This window comes from Sinocyclocheilus grahami, unplaced genomic scaffold, assembly GCF_001515645.1.
Source record: "Sinocyclocheilus grahami isolate Dianchi unplaced genomic scaffold, SAMN03320097.WGS_v1.1 scaffold1690.1, whole genome shotgun sequence".
NCBI lineage: Eukaryota > Metazoa > Chordata > Actinopteri > Cypriniformes > Cyprinidae > Sinocyclocheilus > Sinocyclocheilus grahami.
The window spans coordinates 142,532-154,525 of record NW_015506869.1 but is presented as its reverse complement, the minus strand read 5'-3'; the positions used below and the strand labels follow the sequence as shown (position 1 = coordinate 154,525).

The 11,994-nt window shown below is 35.7% G+C and overlaps 1 protein-coding gene across 1 annotated transcript in view; it reads left to right on the top strand.

The window, feature by feature from the left end:
• The first annotated feature begins 251 nt into the window (after positions 1-251).
• LOC107572070 (structural maintenance of chromosomes protein 1A) overlaps positions 252-11,994 on the top strand; it is a 96,407-nt gene continuing 84,664 nt past the window's right edge. Inside the window, exon 1 of the mRNA XM_016258473.1 lies at positions 252-657. Coding sequence (XP_016113959.1) covers positions 549-657 — 109 coding nt within the window. The 5' untranslated portion in view covers positions 252-548. The remainder of the gene's footprint in view (positions 658-11,994) is intronic.

Here is an 11,994-nt window from a genome sequence, read left to right as displayed (position 1 = left end):
GAACAAAGAGACCCCTCTTGTTTTTCACAAAAAATAAACATAAAAAAAAATACATGTATATATACATATATATTATTTATTTGTTTAACTGATACGTGTCTTACTTATTTGCGTAAAAAGAAAAAAAAAACCTAGACTGAAGTCACTTCATACTCCAGCACAGAAGGAGGCGGAATACACCTAAAAAAGTTGTGATGCGACCCGCCAGGGAGCCACAGAAGAAGAAGAAAAAGAAGAAGACATCTCGCGATATGTGGTGTGTTTATGGACCAGCTATCGCGCGCGCGCTGTAGTAGGCTTCTATGTCCGCTTGTTTTACTTATATTATAACGATTAACACAATTATATATTAATAGTTTAATTTGAGTTTTTTTCTGCTTAGAAGTGCAGGCTATTCTATAGACGTATTAGTCTGTCGTTGACTGTATTTGTCGTGCTCCGAGCTAAGATTAATGTTAGCCCGCTCTCTTTTTTCATGCTAGCAGTCGGTGGTCTGAACATTTTCACGATTTCATTTTTATCAAAATCTTCGGAATAAACAATTCACCATGGGCTACTTAAAGTTAATAGAGATAGAAAACTTTAAGTCTTACAAAGGCAGACAGATAATCGGGCCTTTCCACAAGTTTACAGCGATTATTGGGCCGAATGGATCAGGTAAGTGTGTTCACTTATAATAATAACACTTTTAACAAACGCTGTGTCCGATAATCACACTTTTAATCATAGAAACAACACATTAACACATTCATTAATATTCGGTATTTAACATTCGAATAAGGGTCAGGTAAGTGCATGTATAAAGTGTGTGTGTGTGTGTGTGTGTGTGTGTGTGTGTGTGCGCGCGCGCGCGTGTGTGTGCATGCATGCATGCATGCATGCATGCATGCGTGCGTTATGCCAAATTCTTAAAAATGTCAACATTAGTGGGGGAAAAGTACTCAAAGAAAATGTACAACTGATCTAATTTTGAAAATACTTAAACATTAAGAGAGTAAAAGCGAATAAAGAAAAGTAAATTCGGTAACACATTTTGCATGGCGATATTCTGGATCCCTTAGCACTACCCAAGCCCTAAACATAACCACTACAACAACTATCTTACAATGAATAAGCAGCAAATTAGGGGCTTATTGAGGGCAAAGTTTTACTTAATAGTGAATGTGTTCCCTAAATATAACTATAATAATATATTAGTAAATTAAAATCTAGTCATGTAAAACGTGACCCGACGATAGTGGAACGATCACACTGTGCCAGAGGTGAACTGTAGAACTGCTTCATCAATGAAATTCACTTTGTAATTATATTTTAAATTAGCTATTTCAGATTTTGAAGAACTTTGCCACAATGACTTTGCCTAACTTGATCTGAAAATGTTTTATATAATAATAACATTTTTTATGGATTATGATGCTGAACTTGTGTTTGCCGCTGTGGCTGTCAGTCATTCGTTCAGTCTTTAAACCCTGGTCGCGTTCGGTTACAGCAGTCAGCTCGTAAAGCTCTCTCCAACATCATTCTGTGTTCCCATTATACTTGATTTGTAAATACATGTCTATGATTTTGCAAAAAGGACTATTATGTTTAATGTTGTTTTGTTGCTCGCTACCGGGTGTCTGTGAGAACAAAACACGGGCGTAGAAAAGACTATAAATAGTAAAAACACCTGAATAAGATTCTCTGGTCTGATGAGACCAAGATAGAACTTTTTGGCCTTAATTCTAAGCGGTATGTGTGGGGAAAACCAGGCACTGCTCATCACCTGTCCAATACAGTCCCAACAGTGAAGCATGGTGGTGGCAGCATCATGCTGTGGGGGTGTTTTTCAGCTGCAGGGCCAGGACGGCTGGTTGCAATCGAGGGAAAGATGAATGTGGCCAAGTACAGGGATATCCTGGACGAAAACTTTCTCCAGAGTGCTCAGGACCTCAGACTGGGCTGAAGGTTTACCTTCCAACAAGACAATGACCCTAAGCACACAGCTAAAATAATGAAGGAGTGGCTTCACAACAACTCTGTGACTGTTCTTGAATGGCCCAGCCAGAGCCCTGACTTAAACCCATTTGAGCATCTCTGGAGAGACCTAAAAATGGCTGTCCACCAACGTTTACTATCCAACCTGACAGAACTGGAGAGGCTCTGCAAGGAGGAATGGCAGAGGATTCCCAAATCCAGGTGTGAAAAACTTGTTGCCTCTTTCCCAAAAAGACTCATGGCTGTATTCGATCAAAAGGGTGCTTCTACTAAATACTGAGCAAAGGGTCTGAATACTTAGGACCATGTGATATTTCAGTTTTTCTTTTTTAATAAATCTGCAAAAATGTCAACAATTCTGTGTTTTTCTGTCAATATGGGGTGCTGTGTGTACATTAATGAGGAAAAAAAATGAACTTAAATGATTTTAGCAAATGGCTGCAATATAACAAAGAGTGAAAAATTTAAGGGGGTCTGAATACTTTCCGTACTCACTGTGTATATATATATATATATATATATATGTATGTATGTATAGTATTTCAGTCTGGCGAGTAAACAAAAAAATATACTAGCCAATGGCGATTCAATTGCCAAGGTGTCCGTAGAGGGTTGACTGTATAAAAACAGTTCGTGCTGCACTGTATTTGTTTTGTCCTATCGTATCATATGTTGTTGTCTTATAAAAAAATATGCTATACATTTAAAAGAAATGTGTTTTAATTTTATAGTAAATACATTCATGAATGTTTTTAATGAATAGATTTTATAATAATACAAATAGCAATGTGTAACATTTTACCATATTTAGTGCAACACTTTTATTTGTTCCCCACAAAATAGTTTTTTCACTAAATTTATTGTGCACTGATTTTTCTAGAATAACTTTTGCTGCCGAATTATCCACTAACCTATTTATGATAATTTTTTGTCATAGATTATAAATATACATAGGCCTATATTTTTTCATATGTTTATTTTATTTTTCTTTATAATGAAGTAGTCTGTATCTAGTAGATTGTGAAAGAATGATTATCAGTTCCACACACAGATATATAAATTCTACATTTATTTAAATGAGGGAAAAAAACTTCACTGGTATCGGATCGGTATCTGTATCGGCCAATACCGAACCCTAGGTATCGGAATCGGTATCGGAGGTGAAAAAGGCGGATCGGAGCATCCCTAATTAAAACCACATTCAGTGTGCTGGAGAAGACATAGGCCTATTGCTGCTTTTGACATCTGATAACAACAGCATTACAAATAACTGCTGCCTCAAAATGATTAGAAATAGCCCTGCCTGAAAAAAATCCAACCTATGCATACTATGTAACTTATTTTTTTTCCCAGAATTTATATAATGTGCGAGTTCATCTGGAATCTTCCAAACTGTGTTTTTATCTTATCCTGAATCGCTACAGTATGCTATAAGTGTTTATATTCAGACTGTTGTAGAGCTGTCGGGATGGAATAGACTGCATGACTCATCATATCCATAAACAGTGGGTTTTCACACCTAGTTCGTTTGAGCCCTCCAAACGCTCTTGGAGTAAACAAACCAAGTGATCTCAGACCCTCGTAATAGGACCCAAAAGCGAACCGTACTCAGACCACCTCCGGAGGTCACTTTTGGGTCCATTTGTGGTTCGATTTCCTCATGAATTGTGAAAACAATTTACATGGACCCTACTAATCAGATCGCAATAGGACTAGAAGCACAATCAGAATAAAAAAGTCACATGTAACCACGTCAATCAGATTGAATTGGCCAGATCTGATTCAGATTTCGATCGGATTGTAAGGGGTGGTTTATTCCAAGTAAACGCTTGATCGGATTGAAAACCGAAACGGGAAAGTATTGCGGATGTGCAGTGGCGTAAAATAGCGCAATGACGTATGACGCGCAGAACGAGCTGTTCTTCCTGGTAAATAAAGTGCCATAAATGAGTGTCCCGTCATTATAAAACCCCCCTTTCACTCGGCGTCTGTGAAGTGAAGCAGGACAATGTCCAATCAATCCTTGTTTAAAGGGGTAATATGATGCAGCTAAAAAGAACATTATGTTGTGTATTTGGTGTAATGAAATGTGTTTATGCGGTTTAAGGTTCAAAAAACACATTATTTTCCACATACTGTACATTATTGTTGCTCCTCTATGCCCCACCTTTCTGAAACGCGTCAATTTTTACAAAGCTCATCGGTCTGAAAAGCGAGGTGTGCTCTGATTGGCCAGCTATACAGTGCGTTGTGATTGGCCGAATACCTCAAGCGTGTGATGGAAATGTTACTCCCCTCACCATACTGTTGATGCCTTGTCTGACCGGAGCGACGAGACAAAAACATTAAAACCCAATATAAACGAGTCATTTGTTGCATCCAGTGGGGACATTTAATTATGGATTATAATGACTTATACTGTCTTTTTACGTGTTGCGTTGCATCGCGCCGCGTAAACAAAACTGTGTCTGCATTTGTGATCGGAGAAATGACAAACAACAAGCCCTACTCTACACGGTCTAAAAAACTTGCTTTATATAAAATATAAATAGTCTTTAAATATAAAAGACGTATTTACAGTCTTTGAGTAGTCTATTCTTCCAGGAAACGGTCCTCCATAAAATGTGCTGCACACATCCAAATATTTGGGTTGTACTGTTCTGGAACAGTGTTGTTGATTTCTAGTCGTGTCCATTTTTGGAAGACCAAACAAAGTAGTTGAGTTAAATATATGAGTGTCACAGCAAAGGGTCTGAATACTTAGGACCATGTGATATTTCAGTTTTTCTTTTTTAATAAATCTGCAAAAATGTCAACAATTCTGTGTTTTTCTGTCAATATGGGGTGCTGTGTGTACATTAATGAGGAAAAAAAATTAGCTTAAATGATTTTAGCAAATGGCTGCAATATAACAAAGAGTGAAAAATTTAAGGGGGTCTGAATACTTTCCGTACCCACTGTATATATAATTTTCCGCTGAACACAATATATTTTGTTTTTGAGCAACATACAGAATATTAGGAACAGTAGAATTTGTTTATTTTTTCTTTGATTGTATCCTAAAAATAAGAAAAATAAGAAAAATCTTTATTTAACCTAAATCTCTAATTAGTTATTTAATTTTAGTTATATAATTCATATACATATCATTTAGTTATATAATTTAATACACATAATTTGATTTAATAATAACCCAATTTGAAGCAAAAACAGAATGTTCTGTTCTGACTAACTTTGGGAAATTATACTACATGCTTGAACGAAACAAACAGCAGAAGCTCTGAATGAGACGCAGATCCACTCTCTGACAGCAGGAGGCGCTCATGGAACACCAGATACAGCGTTTCCTTGGTTACCGCTGTAAACACCGCAGCACTGCGCTGAAAACACTGCTTTAATGTGAACTATACAGAGACCAGATTAAAAGAATAAACCACGTAAACTTTTCTAAAGACAGTCAGTTCCCCTCAGAAAACACATTCATATAAACCCCCAAATCAATATTGAGGATTTTCTTCCAATAGTTCGTGCATCATGAACAGTGAGTGATCTGCCTGCTACTAGGGATGCACCGAAATGAAAATTCTTGGCCGAAACCGAACAAAATTAAACACTGGGCCGAATACCGAACACGTTTTTTCTCATTTTTTCCCCCCATGTATTTTGCCAAATTTTTGTTTCATTGTTGCATAAATTTAAAAAGTGCTTTTTACTGTTTAGTCTTGCTTTTCAAAGAAAAAAATCATTTACAAAACAACAATTAAAAAATATTTAATACTGAAAATTTTTTACATTCTGGCAGACACTATACCAACAAAGCACAATTTAACCTAAAATTAACAAGTTAGTAAAATAATAACTTTTGGCCATCAGACCCCCTTCTGGGGGGGGGGGTCTTTTTTTTTTACTGTACAATTAAAAGCAGCCTTGCTGAGAAGAGACTTCTTTTAAAACATTAGACAATATTACAGATCCCAATTTGAACACTATGTGTGAATGTTATAATAAATGTATTAAAACAGAGATGTTGTAATGATTATTACCATTATTGTCTTACTTTTTATTTTATTTGACAGAACAACATAAAATTACAATACTAACATTTATGAAAGATGATAAGAGTACTTGCTTTTTCTCAACTTTTATGTAGGCAGAAACGCGATGTTATTTTTGTTGACAACAGATTTATAAATGAGTCTCATTACGAATACGTCGTACGTATCGCATTGTCACATGCCTTGTAAAAATTCATAAAAATGTGACTGAGCAACGACTGTATCAGCGCAGATTTTCCTCGCGCTTTGGACTTTGAACCCTGGTTAACAAGCTGATCTGCTGCGAGCTCGTGCAGCGCTGTCAGAATACATGCAATGCGAGCGTGTATTAGAAAACATAACGTTCTGCAGTTTATTTACTAATTGCTTAAGGCCATTTCGCGATTTCAATCATCATACAGTAACCAGCCACGATCACCCCGTCCTCTTCTCATTGAAGACATGCGATGCAGTCCTAAACAGTCTCTCGCTGTCGGTGCTTGTAATGATTTTTGCATCTTTCTCAGACAGTTTAAATGCTTCCACACTGCTGACGTGTGTGCTGCATAATAAAGAGTGCGCGCCTCTCACTCTGCGCTGGTTGCTATTTGATCACGTCATATTGTTCGGTACAATTTATTCGGTCTTTTCGCTTATTCATAATTTCGGTTGCCGAACATTCGGTGCATCCCTACCTGCTACAGTATTTTTCTCTGTGCGTCCGTCTTCAGCATCTCTGGCCTCTGTTAACAGGCGCTTACAGACTTCATGTTTTCACATAAATGACATTTTGGAAAACGATTGCATTGCAACGCAGTTTGTGCAAGTCCAGAACAGAGACGAGTTGCTTGCAATAAGACAAAAAACGGCCGGTTGCCGATCGCGTGAGTTCCAGAGGAAGCTCCTTAAGTTCGGCCGTCATACACACACGCGACTGACCGCTCGCTCGCACCAACAGGAGGAGGAGGGTCGTGTTACTCTCTACACTGCACTCAAGCAGAGGGATTCCTACACTTTCAGCGGGAAACTCTGTGTATTCATGCAGTGTGTGCACTTCAAAAGAGTAAATCTGATCAGAAGCTTGTGACATATAAACGCGAATATCACCCCGTTCTCTAGGCCTGTCACGATAACAACTTTTTGTTGTGCGATATATTGCCCCAGAAATAATTGTGATAAGCGATATTAGTAATTTTAAAGACCATTTTATGCCACTGAATATATAATCATAATGTAACGGCATTATAACAGGGCTCGACAGTGCAACCATTTGCGACTGAAAACTACTGCGTGCGACTGAAATTTTTTTTAGGAGCACCAGTGCGACTGACCCGATCATCATCATATTTGTGATTGTGATCGCTCATGGGAGCGTCAAAGGTTTCTACGTGTTTTTGCAGCGTCGAGTAATGTATCACAGACATCTCACGAATCCTTTCATAAGCAAAGTGTAGACAGGGTGTAAATAAGAGATTAATTGTGCAGTGTAGAGAGCTTCGTTGATTATAAATGTGAGCTCGCGATGAACCAAGATGTGTGACAGCTTTTAATGATTTTTAAAGGAGTTTGTAAATTTGATAACTATTTAATTCAACAGTTCAATAAACAAGAAGTTTATTTTAAGTGACTTACATTGTCTGACTATAACACTATTGTCTGATTTTGCTCTATTTCGTCCTCGAAAATAGTTTAAAACAAAGTCACAGCTCAGCCGCTGCGCATCTCCATTCAAACACAGCGGTGTTTCGTTTATGAATGAATGGGTGTTTCTGAACGAATCTAGTGAGTCAGTGATTCATGATTACCCATTCATAAAGACAGTCACTCTTGAATGAATAAGCCGTTTGAATGAATCAATTGAATGAATGATTCAGTGATAAAAATCAGTGACTTGCCGCCACCTGCTGGCAGTTTTAGTTTAATTTTTAAAGTATCTTTTCACTTATTTAAATTTAATATTTCTAAATTCAAAATTGTATATTTAAAACATTAATATCATCATGGATTTATGGATTTAATTGCACTCATTCCACTTCTGAACCTCATTAAATGCCTGAAAGTACATCAAGCCACTTTTGTGTTGTTCTGTGCCACCTCTACAAATAAATTGTTAATACTGATTTAATTTGATTTTTCACTTATGTTTCTTATTCTACTCCTATTCTGTCGTTTTTATTAAAATGTTTAAAACGCTTATAAAATATAATTTTTTTAAAAGAATTTGACAAAAGATGACATACTTTTAATAAAGTTAGATGAGTCAAATATCACCTCGTAATGGGAAGGCTACTTTTTGATAACATTTTGGATTATTGAATAGAAGGTGCTCCTAAAATTTTGAACGTGCTCCTAAAAAGAAAAGTAAGCGTCAAGCCCTGAATAATGCAATAAGGCCTACACACTTCCAAATGACAACAAACTTTTGAAAATATTTAGATCATGGAAATTAAGTATCAAAATATTAGATGCCTTAAAAAACCTGAATAAATAGTAAATAAACATAACAAGTAACAAGTAGAAAAACAAGAAAAATGCATAAATTGTGCATAAAAATACCACAGAAAGAAAGTTAGTCAATATCACACGAAGAGTGCCAGTTTTCACCTCTAAAATCAGCATGATTACAAATGTGATTTTATTCAACAGTTCAAGAAACAAGAAGGTAATATTATGAGACTTACGTTTTAGACACCATATTGCCTGTTTTTGCTTTATTTTGCCAACAAAAAAATTCCAAACACAGCCACATCTCTGTTTTGCATCTGTGTTGCATCTCTGTGCAACATGACGGAGTTTCGTTCCTGAATGAATCAACCGTTTAAATGATTCGGTTCAATCGCAATGACTCACTTCGTAACAGTGACTTGCTGCCACCTGCTGGTGGGTTTTCGTTTTTAAAATAATTTTAAATATCAGTATTCAATGTTTTATGTTTAAAATAACAACATATTGTTTATGCATTTGTAACTGCAGGTTAAATGCATTCATGTCCCTCTTTGTGGGAAATTCATCCCATGCAGCTTCTGCATTGCAAAGATGAATTTTGATACTGATATAATTTGTTTGGTAACAGCCCAAATGTCTTTTATTCTAATTGACTGATTAAATGTAAGAATTTGACTCAAAAGATGATGCACACTTTTAGAAAAAAAGGCTTTATAAAGGTAAAAATGCCCATAAAATGTCAAAATCAATTTAAATATATTGGAACAGATTAATTTCTATCATTGCTGTGAACTGACCAGCACACAGAATATGAAGGTTTTACAGGAACAAGTTTTACATACACACACACACACACACACACACACACACCAGTACGTATAGGGACATTTAAGATGGTTTATTTTCCAAATAGACTCTAATTTCGTGTTGCAGAAAAATGTGATTGAAAACTGATTTTTCCTCTCACAAAAGCCACGAAGACAGTAAAGGGTTATGTCATGCTTGAGCTTTAGTTAGACTTAAACTTGAAAGTTAAGTTGTACGACATAAATGCAATGTTTAGGTATTATTATTATTTTTATTATTTTTATTTATGCCTTAGTTTGAGTTTGTACTGTTTACCTTTTTTAAAGTAGTGTGACATTGATTTTTGTATTTTTATTTATTTATAAAATTGTATTGATGTATTTGTATTTGCATTTTAAATGCAATTTGGCAATTAAATACATTAAATGGGTTTAGTTTTCACGGTTATTAATGTATGCAATTTCAGCAATAAAAATGTAATTTTTTCTAAAAAGAAAACAAATTAGTTTATTTTAAGAGATCTATCTTATTGTCTCTTGTATATTTAGTATTGCTCTTTAATAAAGAAAAATTACTTCTTAACCGATTACTCGATTAATCGATGGAATAATCTGTAGAATACTTGATTACTAAAATATTCGATAGCTACAGCCCTAAATCAGAATGAATGAATTCCGATGGAAGCAAAAAGTGCCCATGTAAACATACCTAATAGGGCCTTTTGCACCTCAGGAACCTTTTCATAGTACCAGAACTAATTGTGGAACTACCCACTTTTCGGCGTGTTCGCACCGCCGGAACTGGGAGTGATTTTAGTACCGGACTGCCTTTTTCGAGAACCAAATTAGCTCCTACGCAGGGTCTAACCAGCATAACTGGTACTAATTGTGACTTAAGGAGACAGATTGGCCAAACGCGTACGAAAAACACCCTCACCCGCCATGATTTAAAACACTGTGTAAACATACTGTAAGCATGTCAACTTATTTTGCAAGTATGGAGAACACCGATAGATGGACGGATGCTGAAGTGCAGGCACTTGTAGCAAATGTAGCACTGCCAGTTGTCGTTGGAGATTCTTAGTCCTCCTTTCCATTCTTTCAATCGCTTTACGTATACGTCGACATTCCATGTCCATTATTGTGAAACCCGCGAGACACAACAAAAACACAGCTCCGATCACAGTGTCCTCCATCCTCCTGTTGTTAACGTAGTTCTTTGTTTCCGTTGTTGAACGCTGTGCACAAATGACGTCGCTGTCGACCGGCTTACGTCACTTCCTAGTACACACTGTCGGTGCGAATGCAACCCTTTAAATGGTACTGGGAAATAGTTAGCGCAAAATCGTCCCAGTACTTTAGTACCGTACATTTAGTTCTGGAACTAAAGCGGTGCGAAAGGGCCTAATGAGGTCCCGGTAGGCTTTGTATGGACTAAAATAACAGCAATGCTTGAGGTTGAACTTAGCAGTTTATTATTTGTATATGTGTTTTATGTATATATATATTATTATTATTTTATTTACCAATGTAATTTCAGATGTTTCAGTCTCGTTACGTTTTTCAAAAATAAATAAGTAAATACATTAACCAACTGTTAACTCTAACAATACAAAATTTTTTGTTGTAATTTATGTAATCTACGGCTGGCTGTACATTCAATTATTTTAATTAGAGATCGACTGATATATCGATTTACCGATATTTTTCCTGATATTTAAGCATTTTACAATATTCGGATATTGGTTTTGTAATATCGGATTCACCGATAAACGCCGCCATCTTGTGGATGTTTTAAGAATTGCGTGCAGGATCAACATTGCTGAGGGGAAACAAGGCAACAACAACAGCGCATGTTGGAAATAAAAGCGCTAAATTTAATTTTCTGTCTGTTGTCTATGCTCATCATTATTCTCGTGAAGCCTCTTTCATATTGCTGTTCACTCACCGGGTTGATGCTCAGGAAATGCTCCAGCACGGCAAGATTCACTTGTTTAAAGCACCCTAAATTGTATTAACATTTACTATATAACCATTATTTCGCTAATAAATATCTAAATAGATACAACTCTATGGAAATTAATTATTTATTATCTCCACGAGCGATCGCAGTTTGAGTATAGTTCTGTGTAAATGCATAGATAAACCACGCTGTCAGCAGGCATTTCATAATCTAGAACGACAAAAACATTATTAGCATTTCTGATATAACATGCCAGTTGAGAAATGCAATAAAATATGTTTTGTTTATATTTCTATATTCCAGAGAATATTATTCAGTGAATTAACATTATCCAGTGAATTATTCTTCAATCTTTAGCCTATTAAACAGCTTATAAACCTACTAAAACTGTAGTTTAAAATGAAGTTATGACTCCGTTCCTTTATTTATTTTCTCTATTTGAGAACATTAGACCTTCTACATTTATTTTGCTTATTGTTAATATTAGTGTTGCTGCTGATGCTTTAAATAAAATGTTTTTTTTATTGTTGTAATATGAAGATTAAATTTAACATGAAAGACTGCTAATTTTCAACACTTAAAAAATTTTTTTTTTTAAAAAGATGACTGAAAGGAGGAAAAACCAAAGTGAAGCATGGACTTACTTTACTCAGTCATTTATTTACTTTATAATCATAAATAAATATCGGTTCTGCATATCGGTTATCGGGCACATAAATATGCAAATAATTGGTATCGGTTATAAAATATCAATATCGGTCGATCACTA